General features: G+C 50.5%; 1 protein-coding gene across 1 annotated transcript in view; it reads right to left on the reverse strand.

Moving 5' to 3' along the window:
* NUP210 (nucleoporin 210) overlaps positions 1 to 23,175 on the reverse strand; it is a 1,233,892-nt gene that overhangs the window by 53,296 nt on the left and 1,157,421 nt on the right. The window contains exon 37 of the mRNA XM_069643978.1: positions 19,994 to 20,210. Within this exon, the coding sequence (XP_069500079.1) occupies positions 19,994 to 20,210 (217 nt within the window). The remainder of the gene's footprint in view (positions 1 to 19,993; positions 20,211 to 23,175) is intronic.

The following is a 23,175-nucleotide window of genomic DNA, read 5'->3' on the forward strand; positions in this document are numbered from 1 at the left end:
TGAGGCTTAGTCGGTAGATTGCTGCTAAAGTGGACAATGCATTGACAGCAACCAAGGCCAAAAGCTTCAGCGCAGAGCCAGAAAGCGGTCCTGGAGGAGTCAAGCTGGAGGTCGAGCATCTAGTTTCCTGAAGGTCCTACCGGCCGTCTAAAAAGGCAGTGGATTTTGAGATCGCTGTTGACGTCCTCACTTTTATACCTGCTCAATTTATACATTTCTATTCTGTTTACGGGAGGAGAAAGAATGGTGCGTCTTGCTACTGGTGTGCAAGCACTTCGTTGCCTTATGTCTCCTGCTTTTTGACTCCTTAATTTTCTCTGGAGTAGGCTCTTTCGTTTCTATCTCCAAAGACTTCAGGATGGACACGGCCAGCGACTTCCAAGGGGGACAATCTAGTACCAACCTACGCACCTTGGTGTTCACCATCTGGCAGAAACTGTATTTATCCATATCATGGTCCACCCCAAGACACCACACACAAATATTGTGCATGTTGGTGATTGACATTCTCGAGTTGCAGTCCCAACAGCGCTTGAACCCTAAAAGCTTGGGACCAGACATGATGGTACAACAAAAGAATCACCAGATGGTCCAGAGTAGACCGCATGCTGAAGCATGGAATTTTAGTAATGGAGCGTAGCGTGCTCCATTTATACAGTGGTGACGTAATAGCTGCATTCATGGAAGTTGAACATCTAATATGATGGTTGTTGAAGTAAACTACGCCTTCTCATGAGGTTTTTTATGAACCGTTGGCTATAGAGGTGTAAGTCCCAAATCTGAGTTATTACAAGTAAATGAAGAACACACCAGTCACGAAAAAAATATACAACAATATTTTATTCTCGCTTGAAGCGGGTCTCAGGTTCATCTATGTCCGTGAACAGCCATAGAGAAACTGAACATTCATATGGGGGAAAAACAGCCTTAAGTACACTTCAAAATCGGCTTTGGTTGCTGAAATAATACATAGTTTATGACCCACGTAATGCAGACATTTACGATGGCAAAATGTGGTACCTCGCTCTGCGTCACCTCTGTACAATTTACTGTCTCAGAGCACTAAGGTTCACCCTGTTCCCAACGCGCATAAATCTTCCTGGCTACTCTTACCTGTTTACCCTTCTTTCAAGAAGGACACTTAGCATTCGGCTTGGTACTTCATTTAGCCCTACCAAGGATGTGCATGGTACGCCATGTTTCCTAAACATTGGTCGCACAATTAGCTCCGGCAAGCCAGAGACAGGGAAAGAAACTATTCTTTGTCTCTCTCTCTCCATCCGTGTCTGCGTGCTCAAGGCTCAGAGCTGGTAAATTACATTAGCTAAGCATTCTTTACAGAGATGCATTCACCAGCCGTTGTTAGGCAGAATCCTGTGAAGTTCCCTTGGGGACCACTGCAAGAAGAATAGCCATGTCTAAGCAATTGCCAGATGCAGTGGTGGTACCAATCCACAATGTGGTACCAATCCACAAGAAGGGCGATCGGGACGATCCGAACAACTATCGACCGATCGCCCTTCTGGACACCATAGGCAAAGTTTGTGGAGCTTTTCTCAGAAAAAAACTTGCGAAATGGGCAACCTCAGCAAGGATTATAGATCCAAGACAAACAGGATTCAAGGCTGGCGTAAGAGTTGACGTAAATCTTGTCATTTTAAGCATTCTACAAATGGAAACCTTCAAGGCAGGTCAACGGCTGTTTCTAGCTTTCATAGACATGAAACAGGCATTTGATGGAATAAATCGTGGTAGGCTATGGAACAAATTAACATCTTGGGGCTGTCCGCCAAATCTACTTGAACCCATCATAGCTCTTCACACTAACACATCAATACGTGTTCGACTCAGTAACAATGGAGAAATGTCTGAAAAAATCAAAACAGAAAAAGGAGTGAAACAAGGATGCCCCCTGGCATCAGAGTTATTTAAATTATTCATAGTAGATTTGCCAACACACTTGAATGATGTCAACTAATTTCCTCCAAAACTGAACACCACACCGATTTCCTGCATAACATACGCTGACGATATAGTAATACTAGATCGCACACAAGTTGGACTGCAACGACTGCTATGCAAATTCAATGATTACCTGGCCAAAAGCGAACTTGAAATCAACACGACTAAAATGAAGATATTGGAAATAGGGGCCAAAGGAAACAAGAAAGATTGAGCCTTTCAATGGACAATAAACGGTGAAAGGATTGAAAGAATAGCCTCAATAAAATACCTAGGCATTCATTTTAACAATTCCATCAGTGAAAGGCTTGAAGACTTAAAAACTCGGACGAAAAAGCTGGCACTTCAAGGAGCAAAAATAGCGAAAGAGTACGGCAAATTTTCGCTAGCACCAGTCTTACTCTACTATGCTCAAAAAGAAGTGCCGACTATAACGTTTGGCGCTGAGGCAGGGTGGAACATTGCAGAGGCAAAAATGCATATGTTAGAAGGTCTATTTTGGCGCAGAGTATTAAACCTTCCCAGACACGTTCCAATAGCCGCAGTGAGACACGAACTAGCACTGAACTCGTTACACTCCAAAGTCATATGGAAATCACTCATACTGAAGAGGAAAATGAATCTAAGTCCACCAATCCCAGCATATGAAATTTTCAAGATCAAAACAGGATCTCAAACGACTTTATTGACCGAATGGAACTTAAAACTAATTGAAATCCTGAAATCAGCAAACATTAAAGAATATGAACTTTAATGCGGTACAAGCAATACTGCAAATTGCAAAAAAGAAGTTCGAACGATGGGCCTGGATTGTTAATAAAGAATTACGAGATAAATTTAAAATCACTACAAAATCTCGAGTTCAGTGAAAACAAACTGAACATGCCACCAAGATTCCTGACATGATGTCCTAAGCACCATCGCACGCAGTTCTTGAGATTGAAATTGAATGCATTAGCCATCAAAGAAACATTATGGCAACGGAAAGATATAGCTGTAAAGGATCATTTTTGTAGATTCTGTAAAAACGAGATTGAAACAAGTAAACATCTAATAATTGAATGCAAAGGAACCATCTCTCAGCGTAAGCTTCATCTAGACAAGTTCGCCCCTTTGAAAAATGACATGGAAGGTTGGTGGAAACAAATTTTATCAGGTCAAAACACACAACTAGTCTGCGCAGTGGTAAACTATATGGACATGCTGCCAAATGAAAAAGCATTGGAAATGAAACAAAGAATTGACTAAACATGGGCATGAAAAACAGATTTAAGGACTTGAAGAGGATTTGATAAAGTTGATAAAGTTGAAAACCGTGACAAAAGTTTGAAAATTGTAACAAAAGTTTATTAGAAATTCTGTATGAAACTGTAGTTTTACAATAAAAAATAAATAATAATGTTGCACCACCCAGATTTACCTGGTAGCTGTTCTGAGCAGTCAGACTTCTCTCAAGAAGAGTTAGGCAGTATACAGAGGATACACAATAGGGCCAAAAACACAGTAGAACAAGCAAACACTGACCAGAGCTTTGTATCAAAAGTATATTACACTAGCACTATTAATGAAAAGCAAGTTCCAACACAATCAGAAAAGTATTTACACCTCCCTTAGCAATTACTAGACAAGTCTAAGTTAAAACACCACTTTATGTCAAAACAGAGGTGAGCGCGTAACTCAGATGGCACTCCAATAATTAGGTTAAAGGGAGAGAAAAAGGCAGGTCATAAAAATAAAACGGTTCCCAACACTTTTAAGAGACAAAATCAAGTTACTGAAGGCAGGGTATACAGTTGAGCCAAAGTTCATAGGCCAGGCCCACTTTAAATGGAACAAGGCGAAATGTGCCCAAGATCACACGGTTAAGCAATGTATTTAAGTCTTTGTAGAAATGTTCAAAAGAGGTTGGGGTGGTTCAAAAGACAAAGTTAGAAGGTCTGGGGGCCAACCCAGTTGGAAAGCCAAGGATTTAAGGGTCCCCTTGGGCAAACCGAAGAAAAGGAGGCCAGGTAGAACACAGTACCTAAAAGAGTGAGGAAGCTCCAGCAGTGGCAGTTGTTCCTGGCAGCGGGTGCAGTTCGCGTTTTCGACCAGGGGAAGAGAGGATCTCGCCGAGGAGGAAACTTCGAGTCGTTGCACTGCCCAGGGAAGAAACCAGCTGCGGAGTTCGTCGGTGAAAAGGCGCATTCCTGGTATTCGCGGTCACAGTGATGCAGCTTGGCTATACGGCCGCCGGGATGCTTGGCACGGGCGATTCGACCAAGAGACGTCCTGGAAGGAACAAATTACTTACCTGTAACTGTTGTTCTCCAGCATGGGTCTGGCATGGATTCACATGCTCATGAATATTCCCCGTCGTCAGGCTGGGAATCCTCGGTAAAGAAAAATCAGTATCAGTTTTGTTTCTGATCTGTCTTTCTTAGTAGTAACCAATCACTGATCTCTGGGTCATACTGCCCCCAGCCAATCACTGCCCTCTCCCTAAGCCCCTCCCCTGGCAGCCATCTTCAGATTTGGTAGCACGTGAAGTGGCAGTATGACCAAGTGAAGAGCCGCAGAGGGGTAGGCGGGAGGGTTTGCATGTGAATCCATGCCAGACCCATGCTGGAGAACAACAGTTACAGGTAAGTAACTTGTTCCTTCTCCAGCATGGGGTCTGGCATGGATTCACATGCTCATGAATAAAAGAATACATAGCAGTACACACATGCACAACCACGGGAGGTGGCAAAGGCTCAACATTAAGCATTACATCCAAAACTCAACATTAAGCAATTCTTACCTCCTCACCAGGCTCACAGGTTGCGCAGCACTGCTTGGCCGACCCTGGACTCCTCCCTGGAATCCTGATCGACGCAGTAGAATTTTGTGAAGGTGTGCGTCGACCTCCACGTAGCAGCCCTGCAGATGTCCAGCAAGGGCACACCAGATAGGGACGCCGTGGTAACTACGATCGCTCTGGTGGAATGGGCTCTCGGACGGCCAGGCAGCGGTCGGTTTGCCAACCGACAACAGTACATGATACAGCCGGAGAGCCATCTGGAAATGGAAGCCTTCGAGAGAGCCTTCCCCTGATTGACAGGTCCAAAGTTCACAAAAAGTTGTGACGTCTTCCGAAAACCCTTCGTGCGGTCCACGTAGAACTTCAGCGCTCTAGCCACATCCAGCGAGTGCAAAGTCCTTTCAGCCGGCGACGAAGGCGACGGGAAGAAAACGGGCAACACCAAGGGTTCGTTGAGGTGGAAGTCCGACGGCACCTTGGGCATGAAGGAGGGTGCGTCCTGAGCACTACCCTCGTGTCGTGAAAAGTCAAGTACGGGGGCTTGCAGGAAAGGGCCTGGATCTCTCCCACCCGTCGTGCGGAGGTGATGGCCACAAGAAACGCTGTTTTCCACGACAAGAACTTCAATGGAGCTGAGTGCAGAGGCTCGAACGGAGGTCCCATGAGCTTGGTCAGCACCACGTTGAGCTCCCACGCCGGGGCCGGGGCCTTCACCGGCGGGAACGATCTGAACAGTCCCTTCATGAATTCTTTCACCAGACGATGAGACCACAAAGACGTCCGTCCCGTGGTTCTGGTGTATCGGGAGATCACAGCAAGATAAATCTTGATGGAAGCGTGCGCCAGTCCAGCCTTGGCCAGTGTCAGCAGGTACGGCAGTACTTGAGGAGCCGTAATCCGTAGAGGGTTAATGTTCTGTGCGTGGCACCAGACAGAGAACCTCTTCCATTTGTGTCCATAGCATTTAAGAGTTGAGGACGCCCTGGCCTTTGCAAGAACCTCTCTGCAGTCGGCCGGTATGTCGTAACCTCCAGACTCTAACGCTGCAGGAGCCAGGCCTGCAAGTTCAGCGACTTCGGGTCGTGATGGAGGATGGCGCCTCCTTCCCTGGAGAGAAGATCTGCGTCCACTGGCAGCTTGATTGACGGGGACGCTGACAAGTCCAGAAGGTCTGGGAACCATATCTGCCTCGGCCACGCAGGTGCGACGAGGATCATCCTGCACCGTGACCTCTTGAGCTGGTTGATGAGCCGGATCAGCAGCGGCAATGGTGGGAACGCATATAGGAACAGGCCCTCCCAGGGGAATGAGAAAGCATCGCCCATGCTCCTCGGCTGGGGAAACCTGCTGGCGAACCTCCGGCACTTGGAGTTTGTCGCTGTCGCGAACAGATCGATCTGGGGTGTGCCCCACCGTCGGAAGAGGCGGTCCACTAGATCCTGTCGTAGTTCCCACTCGTGGCACGAGCGCAGCTCTCTGCTGAGCGAGTCGGTGGTGGTGTTTATTCCTGCCAGATGAAACTAAACATCCCTTGGGCGACGGCCCAATGCCACAGATCCTGCGCCTCCTTGGACAGGGCTGGGGATCTGGTACCGCCCTGCTTCCTGATGTAGAACATGGTGGTGGTGTTGTCGGTTAAGATCCTCACCACCTTGCCCTTGAGGGACGGAAGAAAGGACCCGAGGGCCCAAAACACTGCACGGAGTTCCAGGACGTTGATATGGAGGGACTTCTCCGCCGGCAGCCGAAGACCCCTCGCGTGCAGATTTTCGGTGTGCGCTCCCCACCCTTCCAGGGAGGCATCTGTGGTCACTGTCTTCTAGTGGCCCGGGGTCTGGAAGTCCATGCCCACCGTCAGAGGCGCGCGGGTGCCCCACCACCGGATCGCTCGTCGGAAGCTCTCATCGAGTGTGATCCTGTCCTCGAAGCTGCCCGTCGTCTGGATCCAGCGAGCGTCCAGGAACTCCTGTAACGGGCGCATCTGAAGCCTGCACAGGCGGATGAGATAAATGCAAGAAGACATCATTCCGAGGAGGGACCTCACCCTGGCCGCGTCCGCAACCAGCATCCGCTGCACCTTGCCCAAGATGGCCCTCGTCCTTTCCTCCGACGGAGAGGCCAGAAGTGACACTGTGTCGAGCTTCGCTCCCAGAAACAGTGCGTCTTGCGCGGGCACCAGGTGGGACTTGGCGTAGTTTATGGAGAATCCCAGGTCCGTGAGTAGTTGGACGGTCCTCGCCGTGTGCTCTGCGGCGAGCTCCTTCGTCTTTGCTCGGATGAGCCAGTCGTCCAGGTAGCGGTAGACGTGGATCCCCTCCAAGCGCAGCCGCGCCGCCACTGGTGCGAGGCACTTGGTGAACACCCTGGGTGCTGACCTCAATCCGAAGAGAAGGGCTCTGAACTGGTAGCGACGCCCTTGGACCACGAATCTGAGAAACTTTCGGTGTCCCTTTAGGATGGGGATATGGAAGTAGGCATCCTCCAAATCCAACGACGACAGGAAATCGCCCTCCTCCAGTTGACCCAGGACGTGCTGGAGGGTGACCATCCGAAACTTCTGTGCCTTGATGAATTTGTTCAGTCGTCGTAGGTCCAGGATGGGACGCCATCCTCCCGTCTTCTTCTTCACGAGGAAGTATCTTGAGTAAACTCCGGAGCCCCGAAGCCTCTTTGGGACGAGCTCGATGACGCCTTTCTTGAGCATCGCCTTTACCTCCAAGAGAAGTTGAGGGACGTGATGTTCCTTCCTGGCCACGGGGGGGGGGGGGGGGGGGACGCGCGGGCACTTCTTTAGAAACTCGAGTGCGTGACCCTGGGCCAGGGCGTCCAGCACCCAACGGTCAGTGGAGATGGACTCCTACACGCTGACAAAGCTCGCCAGCTGGCCTCCAACCGGGGTGCTTTGGTGGGGGCCCGACCCCACGGCCGGTTCAGTCCTGCTTCGACGAAGCTTTGCCGTCTTGTCCTCCTTGGCGACGACGGCGGGGTCCGCCCGACTTGCCTCATCCCCTGTAGGCTTCCTGCGACGACGACTGGGCCGCTTCACGATAGGTGGAAAATCCGCCGCCGGAACCTTTGGAGGCACCCTGCTTGCCTCCGCCGCTCCGAAAGGGCGGCCGTCGTTTCTGGAGAACACCAAGAGCCCGGGCCGTCTCCGTGTCCGTCTTGATGGCTTGTAGGGGGATCGTCCACTGTTTTCCCAAACAGGTTGCTCCCGTCGAACGGCATGTCCAAGACTCTGGTCTGCACGTCCTGATGGAAGTCAGTGGCCTTGAGCCATCCACGCCGCCTAAGGCACACGCCGTTGCCCAACTGGCGAAATCCAGTGTCAGCGATGTCCGTCGCTATCGTAATGGCGTGGTCCGACGTGACTTCTCCTTCCTGCAAGATCTCTAGGGCCTCCGCCCTCTTGTCGTCTGGTAAGAAGTCCAGCAGGGGGCGATTTTGTACCACAATTCCCTGTCGTAGCGGGCTACGATAGCCAAGGCGTTGGCAGCCTTAATCGTCGCTGCTGCATATTGAGATGACTCTGCGTCCCAGCGTGTTCAATTTCTTTCCCTCGCCGTCCGGCGGGGAGGTTGACGTGGATACCGAGGCCCCCCCCTGCTTTCTTACTGGCCGCCGCGGAGACGACCGAGTCCGGGGTCGGCTGTGCCCGGAGGCACAAGGGGGCCGCGTCCGGGACCCGGTACTTCTTCTCGTACCGATCCCTTCTCGCAGGCGTTGTGGATGGGTTCTTGAGGAGGGAGAGACCCTCATCCCAGATATCGACCAGTAGAGGTACAACGAGGACCGTCTTCCTCTTGGTCTCGCGCCGTTGATAAAGGAAACCTTCCTTCTCTTCCGGGAAGAGCTGGAAAAGCTCGGATGCCCTGGCGATCATGGCGTGAAACGATCCAATCTCGTCGGGCGGGGAAGCCCGGGGAGGAGGTGATGACGGGAGATCCTCGTCGTAAACCTCGTCGTCTGTGCCCGTCGCGGCCGTGTCAGTCCCCGTATCATCCCCACGGCTAGTGGAGGGGGAGGAGGGCTGAGCAGGGCGCGATGGTTGAAAAGGAGGTGGAGGATGAATCCTCCTTCTCTTAGGAGGAGGGCTCCCAGAAGGGCCTGGCTCGGGGTCCCCCGTCGGGAGGGGTTCCTCCGTTGGTGGTAACGTCAATCTTGTACTCATCTCCGAGCATAAGGACTGTATAGCCAACAAAATGGCCACCGAGTTGTCTTGCGGCACTGGTTGAGGGGATTCCGACGGGCAGTGAGGAGCCCCGTCGGCACCCTTGACGTTCTCGTCGTCTCCTACGTCGGGGTCCCTCCCGACGGGCTGGTCTTCTTCCACGCCAACGCCGTGGCCTAAGACTTCGATCAGCTCCTCCTCATAGGTTGAGGTCGAATCCACGACGACCTCCTGCCCCCCCTTTTTCTTCTCCGTCGGAGGTTTCACGGGGGTCCTGTCGATGGGCATGAAAGAGGACTCCCTCCGCGGTGGCAGGGAGACTCTGGGCCCCGAGGTCGCCACCACTGGTGTAGCCTCCACAGGCTGAGCCAGGGCCGCTGCGACTGTCTCGATAGAGGCCTTGGCCGGGTGGATCAAGGCTTTCACCACCTTAGGTGCGCTCACCGCCTTCTCCTTGGGGGGAGGGTCACCACCTCGCTCCCCCTCCGATGGGGCCTTCAAGCTCGACCGGGGTCTCTCCAGGAGCTTCGCCGGGTGCTCGGCCTTCCTCTTACCCGAGCCAGAGCGTTGGCTCGTGGTTGATGGCGCCGGGGAGGATGCGCCCTGCCTGGCGCCCGTAGAGCCCGACCGTTCGGCGCTCCCGGTGCCAGCGGACTCGCGGTGCTTGGCCTTCTGTTGGATCCCCGTCGCCGGGGCGCCCTCAAAGGTCTTAGAAGACCGCTCGGACTTCTTCTTCTTCTCGCCTGACGGGCTCTTTCCTTCCAGCCAGTTGGCGAGACGCAGATGGCGGTCCTTCATGGTCCGCTCCGACATATTGCCGCAAAACGCACAGTCCTTCACCACGTGTGTCTTGTCCTCATGCAGGCAGTAGAGGCAAAGGGAGTGTTCGTCCTCCTTAAAGACATTCTGAAGCTGGCATCCAGGGCAGACCCTGAACAGCTTTCCGGGCGTCGAGCTTCCCTTCTCCTGGGCCATGGTCGAGATGGGCCTGAGAAACTTCTGGAGTCCTCCAAAAGCGTGGCGCAACGAAATCTTCGCCCTTGAGGGGCGTAGAAGAATCTGATACGTGTCCCCGTTGATCGGATAAAGAAACGGTGGAGCTTGAGGCTCTTTTGACCGAAAAAGAGAAAATGTTCCTAAGAAAAAGTGTGAAAAAAGGCACTACAGCTCGAGAGCAATAGCACGAGGATCCCAACACTTGAACGTGCGGTAAAAATCTGAAGATGGCTGCCAGAGGCGGGGCTTAGGGAGATGGCAGTCATTGGCTGTGGTCAGTATGACGCAGAGATCAGTGATTGGTTACTACTACGAAAGACAGATCAGAAACGAAACTGATACTGATTTTTCTTTACCGAGGATTCCCAGCCTGACGACGGGGAATATTCATGAGCATGTGAATCCATGCCAGACCACATGCTGAAGAAATAAGGGCTTGTCTCGTTTATCAAAGTTGCAGTGTGCATACATTTGTAATATGTACACAAATACCGAGAACCTTCTTTCTTAAAACAGATTGGTACTGTATCAGGATCATGCTTGATGGTGCAGGATGGGAGAGTGGATTCCCTATTTCCTACTGGTGACATTCTAAATTACCTAATTGATTGGTAGGGTCAAGATCTATCTGTATATTTGGTAGAGGTAACATTGGTTGTGCTTTTATTAGCAAAGACAGCATCCTAGAGGCAGCAATACTTGTCGATCCAATTCGTTGAGGTTTGTCCCATCAAAGGTACCAGTGGTACTATCATTCCATTTACCAAAGAATAGAGCTCTAAAAGAAGCATAACAAGCGGTTGACAATGGGAGTGGATATATGTACCAACCTAAACCTTTCTCACTGTGTTGTGGCAGGTGAGAACATACCCAGCAATTTGTTCTGTTTAGGATAGCAAGCGTAACATTCATAATACGAATGAGGGTGTTGTTGAGATACCCATCCCGTGCTCCAGATCAAGGGAATGAAGAGTACGGTATGTGAGTGTATGTAGAGAGGAGACAAGGCATTGGAGCTGACCGTAGGTAACAGTATGCTGAGAGGATGCAAACATTCCAAAAAGCATAATACAGGTCTCAGGACAAGCATAATAGATGCTACAATAATTATGATAATGAGTTTGTCACTAGTCGACCATAGTCCTTTAGACGTGCATTTTCCAGTGGCAATACTTTCCATGTCCTTGTTTATACGTACCCCAAACAGTAGCATAGTCTTTCAGTGTCCGTTAAAAAGCCTCACTGAAACAGGCTCTATAAAGTTCATCCATGGGTGGCACCTGACCACGTGGCCAATCTTGCTTGTAGTCTTCTTTTCCCAGCCCACCTCTGCCTTCAAAAAAGCATTTTGCTTGTTTAGGGGGAATAGAGGAAATGCGTTGGTATCTTGTGGGTGCAGTATTCTTACCACACTTTCCTAATTACAAAATGTCATCCTCTGGCTAATTCCGTGGTCGACGGTTATATCTGGTCACTCCAGGCACAGAGTGATCTGTGAACAAAGGATCAACATCCGAAGAAAGTGGTAAACAATCAGGCTGCTTGGACTCAGGACCAGGACATGTGCTGTTACAGAAAGGCACACACTTGGTTTCAAGATCTTTGCCTTCCTCCTTCTCCCATATGTCATAGGGCAAAGGTGCTCGTTTCAGGTGTGCTGCATGAATCCAGTGTTTTTTCCCATCCACTCTAACAGCTGTAAGAATAGCCAGTAGCACCGGATAGGGTCCTTTCCAGCGAGCGGCAAGACTGGATTTCTGCTGAAAATCTTTCATGAGGACGTAGTCGCCAGGTCGAATGCGGTGACCAGGTCCCTCATATTTATCGGGCAATGCTGCACGAACCTGTTGGTGAATCAAACACAAATTTGGAGTCAAATGGTCACAGTAATCAGACAATAGTGGGTACTTGACATCGGACAACTTTTTAGGTCTAAGTGCGTTCCATACATTATCAGGTCTCCCCATCACTATTTCATAGGGAGAAAGTCTGGTTCTTGCCTGGGCAGTGGTTCACATAGATAACAGAGCTAATGGTAGGGCATGGGGCCATTTCAGTTTGCTTTGTGCATGTCATGATGCCTACCCCCGGAGCACCAGGCCAGGCCCAGCACCCCCGGGAGCAGGCATCACGCCCCCGGGTAAAAGCCCAGCGGCCCTTTATAGGGGCTCTTTGGACTCTGTCCTGGAGCCGTTGGCGCCAGGCTCATGTTGGACATCAGTCCTGGCGCCATACGCGCCAGGCTCATAAAGGGAAGTGTTTGGTGCACTTACCTGAAGCAGACCATGCTGCACACTCACCTGATGCAGACCATGCTGCATGAAGAACCAAGCCAAATGAGGCTTAGGAGGGACTATTTTTCTGAAGGAACTATTTTGTTACTTGGGTGGGGCTGTGGAAGAATACTCACCTGGAACTTCTTCCAAGGCTATTTAAGCCACACCCGGACAGCCACACGTGCTTCGCGTTGTTCTGCATCCCAGCAGCTGAACGCTCACCGTGTCTGCTCCTGCACCTGGACTCCAGCCACGCCCGCCTCGAACCTGGAACACCTGTAAGGGAATAATAGAAGAGAAAGGTGAAAACCAAGAACTATTTCAACCTTCTTACCTGCATCCGGAATCTTCACGCCAGCATTCCTGAAGGAAGACTTCCATTTAAAAGCAACACGTTGCTCTCTGCAGCGCCGCGCTTCACTCATCTGTTCCCGAGACGCCGCCCGGCTCCATCGCGGCTTTCAGTGCCGGTCGCCACATCTCTGCACCGCACCTAAGGGAGAGAAGAAGAGACAGGGTGAGCAAGGGAACACAAGAGGAAAGCCGGATTTTCTGCCATATTACTTACCGGCTATTCTTGGTAAGCCATTCCACATCTCGGGTCGGCGCCACATCTCTGGCAGGTACCGCACCCCGGCCCCTATGGGGAAAGGACAAAAGACATTACTGGGGAATTATAAAGACATTTAGAGGGGTCGCCCTCATCGCTGACTCACCTGATTTTACCCCGGCAATTTAACCCCTCAACGCATCGCCTTTGCTCTGCACCTGAAATAAAGGACAGAATAAAGGACAGAAAAAGACAACATAAAAGGGGGCTCACACTTGAACTTTTGCATCTTCATACTTACGGCGTATCGCTCAGTAAAGTCAAGTGGATTTGCCAGAGCCATTCTGAAAACCAGTGAAGTAACTGGACGAACGCGCGCCCCTGCACCAGAAGCAGGATGGAGAGTTCATCCTTCCAAACCATAAGGTGAGCTTAAACCGGGGGTTTTGGAGGAAGTTAGAGGAGAACGAAGGGAGAAAGGGGGGAGCAAGCACATTATTCAGCAGACAGTTAATCCCCTTTCTCATCTGCAAAAGGATATTCCTACGGGCCAGACAAGCAAGATTTGGGGGTCCTGTTGAATCGGTGATCCGAATTCTGTGCATCACGCTTGGAGAGGCCACAGCAACCCAGACCAGACCAGCGCCTCCGTGGGAGCCAGGTGAGCGTTACAGTGCACACACCTTCGCTAGCTTGTTCTGAATGGTGCTATGGCGTTTAATTAAACCGGCACTCTGAGGATGTCTTGCGAAATTGAATCGCTTCTTAATCTGTAGCCCCTCACATACCTGTAGTATGATAGCGGCAATAAAATGAGGACCATTATCGGACCAGCTCAAGGATCAGAGCTGGTAAATTCCATTAGCTAAGCATTCTTTACAGAGAGGCATTCACCAGCCTTTCGGGCTGCGATCATTATTCTACAGGCATCCTGAAAACCGCATAAGTCAGCAAAATAACCAAAATGTGTCCGACGACCACACTTCAATGTGTGCGCCTAGGCTAACTCAAAATGACACCGAATTGATGCATTTTCAAAGAGGATATCCATCTAGAGCTATGAATCTGATGAAGAATGCAATCCATTGAAAATTCATATCTAGCAGAATTGACAGACCACAACAAAAGCCTTGCTATACAAAAGACATTCAAATATAATAAAGCAGTTTTTTCAATTTCTCTCTTTATATATCAACATTCCGTCAGATCCACTGCCCATTACATAAACACCCCTACTAATGAAGATTACCCAAGCTTACAGCACAGGGAATCTTCTTTCTATTAAAGATACGGAGGCAAGCATTTTTACCAATTTGCTGCTTTTGTATTCCCCTGCAGCAGGATCACCGCTGCAAAAGCCTTGGAAGCCATGCCTCCTCCTGCGGAATGTTCTCAGAACACTGACACATCCACCCCTGCTAAGACCATTATCTTCCTTACCCACCTTACTATGGTGGCTGTTGCGACTGTGTGATAAGGCTTCCTGTGTCCGACTAGTAGCTTTGATACACCGTGTGGCCTCACGTATGACGTAGCTGCCTTGTAGCTTTTAATGCACTGTGCTACACATAATTTGCTATTATTTGGCAAATAAGGGTAAGATATCACTGAGGAATTGATGTTGGTGTGCCGCGCTATACTGAAGGCCACACCCTCTAGGTAACATATCTTCCTGTCTATCTCTTACATGTTGACATCTGACACGTGCCTGCAAGAGACTAGACATAGTAGGCTCACTAGTTTTCCTGACACCTGTTTGATTGACAGGAGATCGTTCTATGGCCACTGTTCGAAACATCTGGGAACCACGTTGACGTCCTATAAGGAAGAGTACTTTGACGGTGGGGGCTTGATAACCTTTGCCCCTTTAAGCAGTCTGACCACTGCAGGATGCTCCCATAATGGAGCACTGTCTAACAAGGCATGGCCTGCTGACATGGCCAACTTGTAAAACACATTATGTCCTGAACGCTCTCCATTGACTGGGCAAACTTGCCAGGAAGTTGATGAACTGCACTACAGGGGCAGAAACGGGAGGAAGACCTCCTCCCCCTGCACCATACTTCTCAGGCCTGCCATGCGGCACTATGGCTCCTGGCGGTAGAAGGCACCCACCATACTCTGATGAGTTGCGCAGGCTTTTCCGAAAGCCCTGGCAAACACCATCTGTGGCAGTAACTTTGCATGTGATCAAGGCTAGACTCTGCTCCCACACTAATGGGTGTGCTGCACTAGATGGGTCTGTCAGTAGGTCCTCCGATGGGGAATCCTCTGCGTGAAATCCGAGGAAAGTTTCATCAGAAACCATTCCTGCGACTTCCATTCCGGCGTCCCTAACACTACCTCCGCTCTGTCCCCGTCGACCTTTGCTAGTGCCGTCGCCAGCATCGCGAAGGAGGGGGGGGGGGGAGAAGCATAGTGGACATTCCCTGCCCAATGGTGCAGGAAGGTGTCCGTCCCCACAGCTTCCAGATCTAACCTCGAGCTGAAGCACCTCAGAGGTTGCGTGTTCAGCCTCGAGGCGAAGAGGTACCTATTGAACAGTCCCCACACTTGCTGTAACTGTGGGAACACGGCTCTGTGTAACTTCCAGTCGCTCAAGTCCAGCAAATAGCGGGAGTTCCAATCCACCACTGTGTTCTGAACTCCCGGCAGATACTCTGTCATGACTGAGATCTTCCGATTTAGGGTGAAATGCTTTGAAGTCCTTTGCTAGCTACACCAGCATTGTGGACCTTGTACCCCCTAGCTTGTTTATATAACGTAAGGCTGGGATGTTTTCCATTGGCAAAAGGACGCAACATTTGGCCTTCCCTTTGGCGAAGGCTTCCACCGCAAATTATCCTGCTAACAGTTCCAGGCAGTTGATCTGCAAGTCGAGCCCTTCCGGAGACCATTTCCCGCCTGTTTTGAGCTGTCCGCACCTGGCGCCTCAGCCTGATTTGCTGGCAATGGACTCTGTGACGAGCTCTGGAATGTCTCCAAATATGGCTCAGCCATTCCACGCCTCCATGTTGTGCAGCCACCACCGCAGCTTTGGTTTCCGTTCCTCATCTAGCAGCATCAGTTGGTGGTAACGCATGTACCCATGGAGGTGTCTGATCTTGCGCCTCTATAGGGCTCTGTAGTGCAGCAGACTGGGAAAGATCACTTGGATGGATGCTGCCAGCAGTCCAACTACTTTGGCTAGACTCTGAAGCAACATAACCGGTCTCTTCAGAGCTGCTCTCAGCTCCATCTTTATCGCTCTCATCTTGGGAACAGGTAGCTTTAAGGCTGCTTTTCGATTATCTATGACTAAGACTAAGAATTCTGTCCTCTTGCTGGGAACCAGAGTTGACATCTCTCGGTTCACCAGAAACACCAAGTCTGTTATTTTCGAGATCGCCTACTGAACATGCATGCTCAACCTCTCCATGTTGCTTGCCATGAGTTGGATGTCTAAATATATGATCATCCGCACTCCTTGCTCTCGGAGCGCCGCCGTTACCGGCCTCATCAGTTTGGTAAACACCCAAGGGAAGGAGGAGAGGCCAAACAGAAGGCTCCTGAACTGCCAGGACTGCCTTTTCCAGGCAAACCTCAAAAAGGGATTGTGTTTTGCCGCTACTGGCACTGTAAGGTATGTGTCTTTCAGGTCTAACCGAGCTAGCAAATCGTCTTTGTTGAGAATGTCTCCCAGTAGATGGATCCCCTCCATTTTGAAATGCCTCTATATCAGCCAGCGTTCCACTCTTTTGAGATTTATGACCGGGTTCATTTTGTCATTGCAGAGTAGCAGGAACATGTTGTGAAAGCATGTTGTGCGGAGGAGGGTTGTGGGGGGTTGGGGCGAGGGGTCGCTTGCTTGGGAGTCTCTACAAAATCCAAGCGGAACCCTACTATTGTCTGCAGCACCCATGCATCGCCAGAGAGCTTAAACCAATTGTGTACAAAGAGTTTCGTCCTCTCCCTGACCAGAGGGTAACATGTGCTGGGTGCTCTCACCCGAGGGGGCACCTTGATGCTTGTAGTATTCGCATCCCCTGCGTCCTCTTGAGCTCCTCCCTCTGTTAGGAAAGAAGGCGTTCTGTTGCGTCGTCTAGAATAGTCGTATAGATTCCCAGTATTGTGCTCTCGGGCCTTGGAGTCTCCTTTGTGAGCAAAAGCGGTCGGTCAACCGACACCTGTGTCAGCTGGCCCGTGCAAAAACTCTCCCGGGTAACACTTTTTGGATGGACACATGCGCTTTTTCCAGCGTTGTAAAAGTCCCCACAAATGTATTCATCTCTTTCACAAAGGGTTCACCAAAGAGCAGTCCTTGGGCACCTTCCCCTGCCTCGTACAATGCAAGGTCACCTAAATTGTTGTCAATTTTCAGTAGCATACTTCTGCGTCTTTGAGGATATAGCGCAGTTTGCATTGCCCATCATGCACACTGATCACTGGGCCCAGTTCGCCAACACCTGTGTGTCCACCGGCTGGCCGGTATCTTTCGCTCGCTTCGCAAGTTCCATAATCTTAGCTATGGGCCCGGCTAGTTGAAGAACTTTGTTCTCGGCGGACTTCCATGCCCGATCCATGTCTTTCCTTGTGTCTTTGCCTGCTTTCATCACAACAAAGGTGAGCATCTTCGGATCGAATTCTCGGATCTCGGCTACCTTCCCTGGAACCTCTGGTCTGGGACATTACGCCTGCAAGCAAAACCTGGTCTCATTCTCTAGGGGCCTCTGCATCATTTGTGACACATATAGAGCCACTCTGGGAGATGGTACCCAGTCGATCAACCTTGGGTGTCGAAGCGTTTCGGGTTCGGACATGTCGTCTTTGTCCTTTGGGGCTTAAACAATGCTGGCTTCAGGCTTGCAGGTAGTTATAATATCTGGTTGCATATCTGTACCTGAATCATCTTCATCATCTTGGTCGTCCTCATCTGTGGACGTATGAGCTTCCCCTGTGTTTTTCAACCCTGGGGTAGCGTGTATGAGACTGGGTAGGGCTGTTTTAGTAAAAAGGCATTCTTTAGCCTATCAAATGCATCAGCCACCTTGTGGGGCTTCATTTTAATCCCCATCTCGGAGGGTGCCGGGCAGAATAGAAGAGGCCTCTCTCTTCCAGGCTGTTTTGCTCCCTTTATTGACCATTCTGTCGGGTTCTCCTGTGGAAGTGCCCTCACCAGGATCATCTGTCTTGCCAGCATATGGCCTCAGAATGCTGCTGCTCAAAATATCTTCCAGGGCTTGTAGTCTGTCCTGCAGGGGCCTTACTCTCTGTGCAACAGCCTGCACCACAGAATCTACTAGCACCTTCTTGAAACTCTGGGTGGGGTGTGTCTCCACTTCCCCCACCTCTTGCTTGCTCACTTCATTCCATCTGTGGTCTCCCCGATCAAAGGCCATTGCTGATCTCCAATGTGGTGTGGGAGAAAAGGTACCAATTATTATGGTATTTACTGAGCACGGACCTAGCTTCGATAAGCAACAGCTCGCTTTACAGAGGTATACAACAATACAGATACCTCTGTAAAGTGCTCCGGTATGTAACAGAACAGATCTACAGCAGAGAGTGGGATACAGAGGGGCACAGAGGAGGTGGTACAGCTGTACTAGCTGGCAGGGAGTAAAGTGGCCAGCGGCATCTAGCGAGCCAGGTGGCGCGACGGGTGTTGTGAAGGCCTAGGTGTTGAGGCAGAGAGATCCCTTGAAGAGGTGGGTCTTGAGTACTTTCCTAAATTGTAGGAAAATGGGGGAGATTCTAATGCCGATGGGGAGTGGGGAGAAGGTTTCATAGTCTTGGGGCGTAGGCAGAGAATGCTTGTTTTCTGGTCCTTTCCTTTTTGCAGCAGCGGATTTCAAGTCTGCACATTTCCTGGCTTCTGGTGGTGCGCTGTCTGCTGGAGAAGCCGAGTTTCTCTACAAGATCGCAAGATAGCTGGGTGACTTGAGGGCGACGGCCTTATTGATGATACAGCAAGACTTGAAGGTGATTCGTGCATGCAGTGGGAGCCAGTGAAGGTCGATGAGGGCCAGGGTGATGGTCATATCTGCTTAGACCCTTTATGAGGCATGCGGCCACGTGTAGGACACTTATGAGGAGCACAAGGGAGAACGACGGGAGGCCTTCGAGGAGTGCATTGCCCCCATCCAGGTAGGATAGGACCAGTGCTTGAATGTTGGATCTCAAGCTGTCCTGAGGGAGGAAGGGCTTGACTTTTTGCAGGAGGGAGAGCCGATACCAAGCTGTCTGAGCTTTCTTAGCTATGTGTGTCTTGAAGAAGAGGTGTTTGTCGATGCGGAATCCGAGGGATTTGGCGCAGGAGATGGGCTCAGGGGTGAAGCCCTCAGAGTTCATAGTTGATAGCCAGGTCGGTATGTCTGGGTGTTCAGTGATTTTGGAGAAAAGTATGAATTAGGTCTTGGAGGGGTTGAGCTTCAGGACATCCAAGAATGGATCAGCGAGAGGTAGGTTTTGAGCCTATGGTTGTCCTTGATGGAGTCAATCTTGAGGTAAAGCTGCGTGTTGTTGGAGTATTGGTGGATGTGGCTAGGAGGGCTCCTAGTGGCACCATATATAGATTGAAGATCACTGGGGAGAGGATGGAACCCTGCGGGACTCCACAGGTGACAGGTAGCATTGGCGATTTAGAGGAGTCCATCTGAACAAACTGCTGGCGGTTGGTAAGGTAGGGCTTAAACCAGCGTAGGACATGGTTGCTGATCCCTATCTACTGATGTATGGTGTCCATAAGCGCCTGGTGGTCTGCTGTGTCTAAAGTGGCCGAGAGGTTGAGGAGAACCAGGAGGCATGGGTGGCCGTCATCAAGGATGTTGAGGGTGTCGTCGACCACCTTTCTGGTTGTGGTCTACCAAGGCAAAAGACCACTCCTTGGGGGCAGTACAAGCTTTATAACATAAGATAACATATAACAACATCAAAAGAGGACGGAATGTACCTCTCAAAAGGTACACCATCTGACGGCAATCGGAATGCTTATTGCTCCTTCTTGGCACTTCAATAAAGAAAATACATTTTGTTTGAAAACGATTTTTGGGAGGGTGGCTAAATGGAAACATGGCCATTGAGCCTTTACCCACGAGGGCAGTTTAGCAACTTTCTTTACACAAGTTTTGACAATTATACCAATGTTAAAAATAGAAAATATTGCATTGAATTATCTTTCGTGTTTAAAAGCCCTAGAGCATATAATTCAGAATATTAATTCAAAGAACAATGTTAGAAATCTTCATGAAAATTGCACTGAAGTAAAGTAGACTTACGTTGCAATGGTCCAGTTCGTTCAGCTATGTGAATTATTGTTACAGGAATGTTGATGGATTGGTCCGTCAGGTGGCTGGATATGGTAAGAACAGTTGATGGTATTCCTTGGCTTAAAATTCTAGCATCCTTCACATTCACTGTGTACGTTACAAAACTAGGCAGTCCATATGATTTTTCCTTTTCATAAGTACCAATCAAAGGAGATACAGATTTTACCTGCAACAACAATCATAATGCAAATAATTGTAGAACTATAATTAACAAGGGTACTCCATTAGTACTTATAACCTAAAAGTTCTGAAAGAGTATGTCTGATTTTGATGCACTCTGGTGAACCAGTGCCACCTTGGGTGATAATATAGCTTTAGTTTAAGTAGGATGAAGTGCAGGGGGACATTTGCATTACATGTTCTTTTAACGAACAAACTGCATACCAAACCATGTCAATGCAATGGCTCTTTTTGTCAACATTTTATTCGCTGAAATCAGAGACATCTTAACAGTTTCTAGGGACCGGGCACAGACAGCCTTGGGACCCCCTCCACGAAACTCATGTCTCCTCCCACCCCCTCCATGAAACCCATGTCACCCCTGCCCCCCAGATCCCATGTCCCCCCAATCCACAAAATGAAGGGATTACATACTTCGAGTTATTTCAACAGAAACTCATCCAGGCTTTAAATGGATTATCTAGTTGTTAATAAAAGGAACAAGTTACTTATCTGTAACTGTTGTTCTCCAGCATGGGTCTGGCATGGATTCACATGCTCATGAATATTCCCCGTCGTCAGGCCGGGAATCCTCGGTATAGAAAAAAATCAGTATCAGTTTCGTTTCTGATCTGTCTTTCTTAGTAGTAACCAATCACTGGTCTCTGGGTCATATTGCCCCCAGCCAATGACTGCCCTCTCCCTAAGCCCCGCCTCCGGCAGCCATCCTCAGATTTGGTAGCATGTAAAGTGGCAGTATGACCAAGTTAAGAGCCGCAGAGGGGTAGGCGGGAGGGTTCGCATGTGAATCCATGCCAGACCCATGCTGGAGAACAACAGTTACAGGTAAGTAACTTGTTCCTTCTCCAGCATGGGGTCTGGCATGGATTCACATGCTCATAAGAGAATACACAGCAGTAAACACATGCACAACCACGGGAGGTGGCAACAGTCTCAACATTAAGCAATGCAACAGGCTCAACATTAAGCAACTCTTACCTCCTCACCTTAGGCGAACAGGTTGCGCAGCACTGCTTGGCCGACTCTGGACTCCTCCCTGGAGTCCCGATCGACGCAGTAGAATCTTGTGAAGGTATGCGTTGACCTCCACGTCGCAGCCCTGCAGATGTCCAGCAGGGGCACACCAGACAGGAACGCTGTGGTAGCAGCGACCGCTCTGGTCGAATGGGCTCTCGGACGGCCAGGCAGCTGTCGGTTTGCCAACCGGTGACAGTGCATGATGCAGCCGGAGAGCCACCTGGAAATGGAAGTCTTCGAGAGAGCCTTCCCTTGATTCACAGTCCCAAAGTTCACAAACAGCTGTGACGTCTTCCGAAAACTCTTCGTGCGGTCCACGTAGAACTTCAGCGCTCTAGCTACAACCAGCGAGTGCAAAGTCCTCTCGGCCGGCGACGAAGGCGACGGGAAGAAAACTGGCAACACCAAGGGCTCGTTGAGGTGGAAGTCCGACGGCACCTTGGGCATAAAGGATGGGTGTGTCCTCAGCACCACCCTCGTGTCATGAAAAGTCAAGTATGGAGGCTTGCAAGATAGGGCCTGGATCTCTCACACTCGTCGTGCGGAGGTGATGGCCACGAGGAAAGCTGTCTTCCATGACAGGAACTTCAAAGGCGCCGAATGCATAGGTTCGAATGGGGCCACCATGAGCTTGGTCAGCACCACATTAAGCTCCCACGCCGGGGCAGGAGCCTTCACCGGCGGGAATGATCGGAATAGTCCCTTCATGAATTCTTTCACCAGGTGATGAGACCACAAGGACGCCCGACCCGTTGTCCTGGTATATCGGGAGATTGCAGCCAGATGTATTTTGATGGAGGCGTGAGCCAGTCCAGCTTTGGCCAGCGACAGTAGGTACGGCAGTACTTGAAGGGCTGTAATCCGCAGAGGCTTAATCTTCTGTGCACAGCACCAGACAGAGAACCTCTTCCATTTATGTACGTAGCACTTGAGAGTTGAGGACGCCCTGGCCTTTGCAAGAACCTCTCTGCAGTCGGCCGGGATGTCGTACCCTCCAAACAATAGTGCTGCAGGAGCCAGGCCTGCAAGTTCAGCGACTCTGGGTTGTGGTGAAGAATGGCGCCTCCTTCTCTGAAGAGAAGGTCTGTGTCCGTCGGCAGCTTGATTGGTGGGGATGTTGACAAGTCCAGAAGGTCCGGGAACCAGATCTGTCTCGGCCACGCCGGTGCGACGAGGATCATCCTGCACCGGGACCTCTTGAGCTGGTTGATGAGCCGGAGCAGCAATGGCAGCGGAGGGAACGCCTAAAGAAATAGGCCGTCCCAGGGGAACGAGAAAGCATTGCACATGCTCCTCGGCTGGGGGAACCTGCTGGCGAACCTCCGGCAATTGGAATTATTCGCCGTAGCGAAGAGATCGTTTTGGGGTTCGCCCCATCGTCGGAAGAGTCGATCCACTTGATCCTGGCATAGTTCCCACTCGTGGCACGAGCGCAGCTCCCTGCTCAGTGAGTCGGCGATCGTGTTTTTTTATTCCTGCCAGATGAAGAGGCACCAGAAACATCCCTTGGGCGACGGCCCAATGCCACAGATCCTGGGCTTCCTTGGATAGGGCCGGGGACCTGTTTCGCCCTGCTTCCGGATGTAGAACATCGTGGTGGTGTTGTCGGTGAAGATCCTAACCACCTTGCCCTTGAGGGACGGAAGAAAGGACCCGAGGGCCCAGAACACCACGCGCAGCTCCCAAGATGTTGATGTGGAGAGACTTCTCCTCCGGGAGCCAAAGGCCTCTCGCGTGAAGATCTCCGGAGTGTGCTCCCCAACCTTCCAGGGAGGCGTCCGTGGTCACCGTCTCCTGGTGAGCTGGGGTCTGAAAGTCCGTGCCCGCCGACAGATTAGAGCGGATACCCCACCACCGGATCGCCTGACGGAACGTCTCGTTGAGAGGGATCCTGTCCTCGAAGCTGCCCGTCGACTGGATCCAGCGGGCGTCGA

This window comes from Ambystoma mexicanum, chromosome 2p, assembly GCF_040938575.1.
Source record: "Ambystoma mexicanum isolate Mex_15411 chromosome 2p, UKY_AmexF1_1, whole genome shotgun sequence".
Lineage (NCBI taxonomy): Eukaryota > Metazoa > Chordata > Amphibia > Caudata > Ambystomatidae > Ambystoma > Ambystoma mexicanum.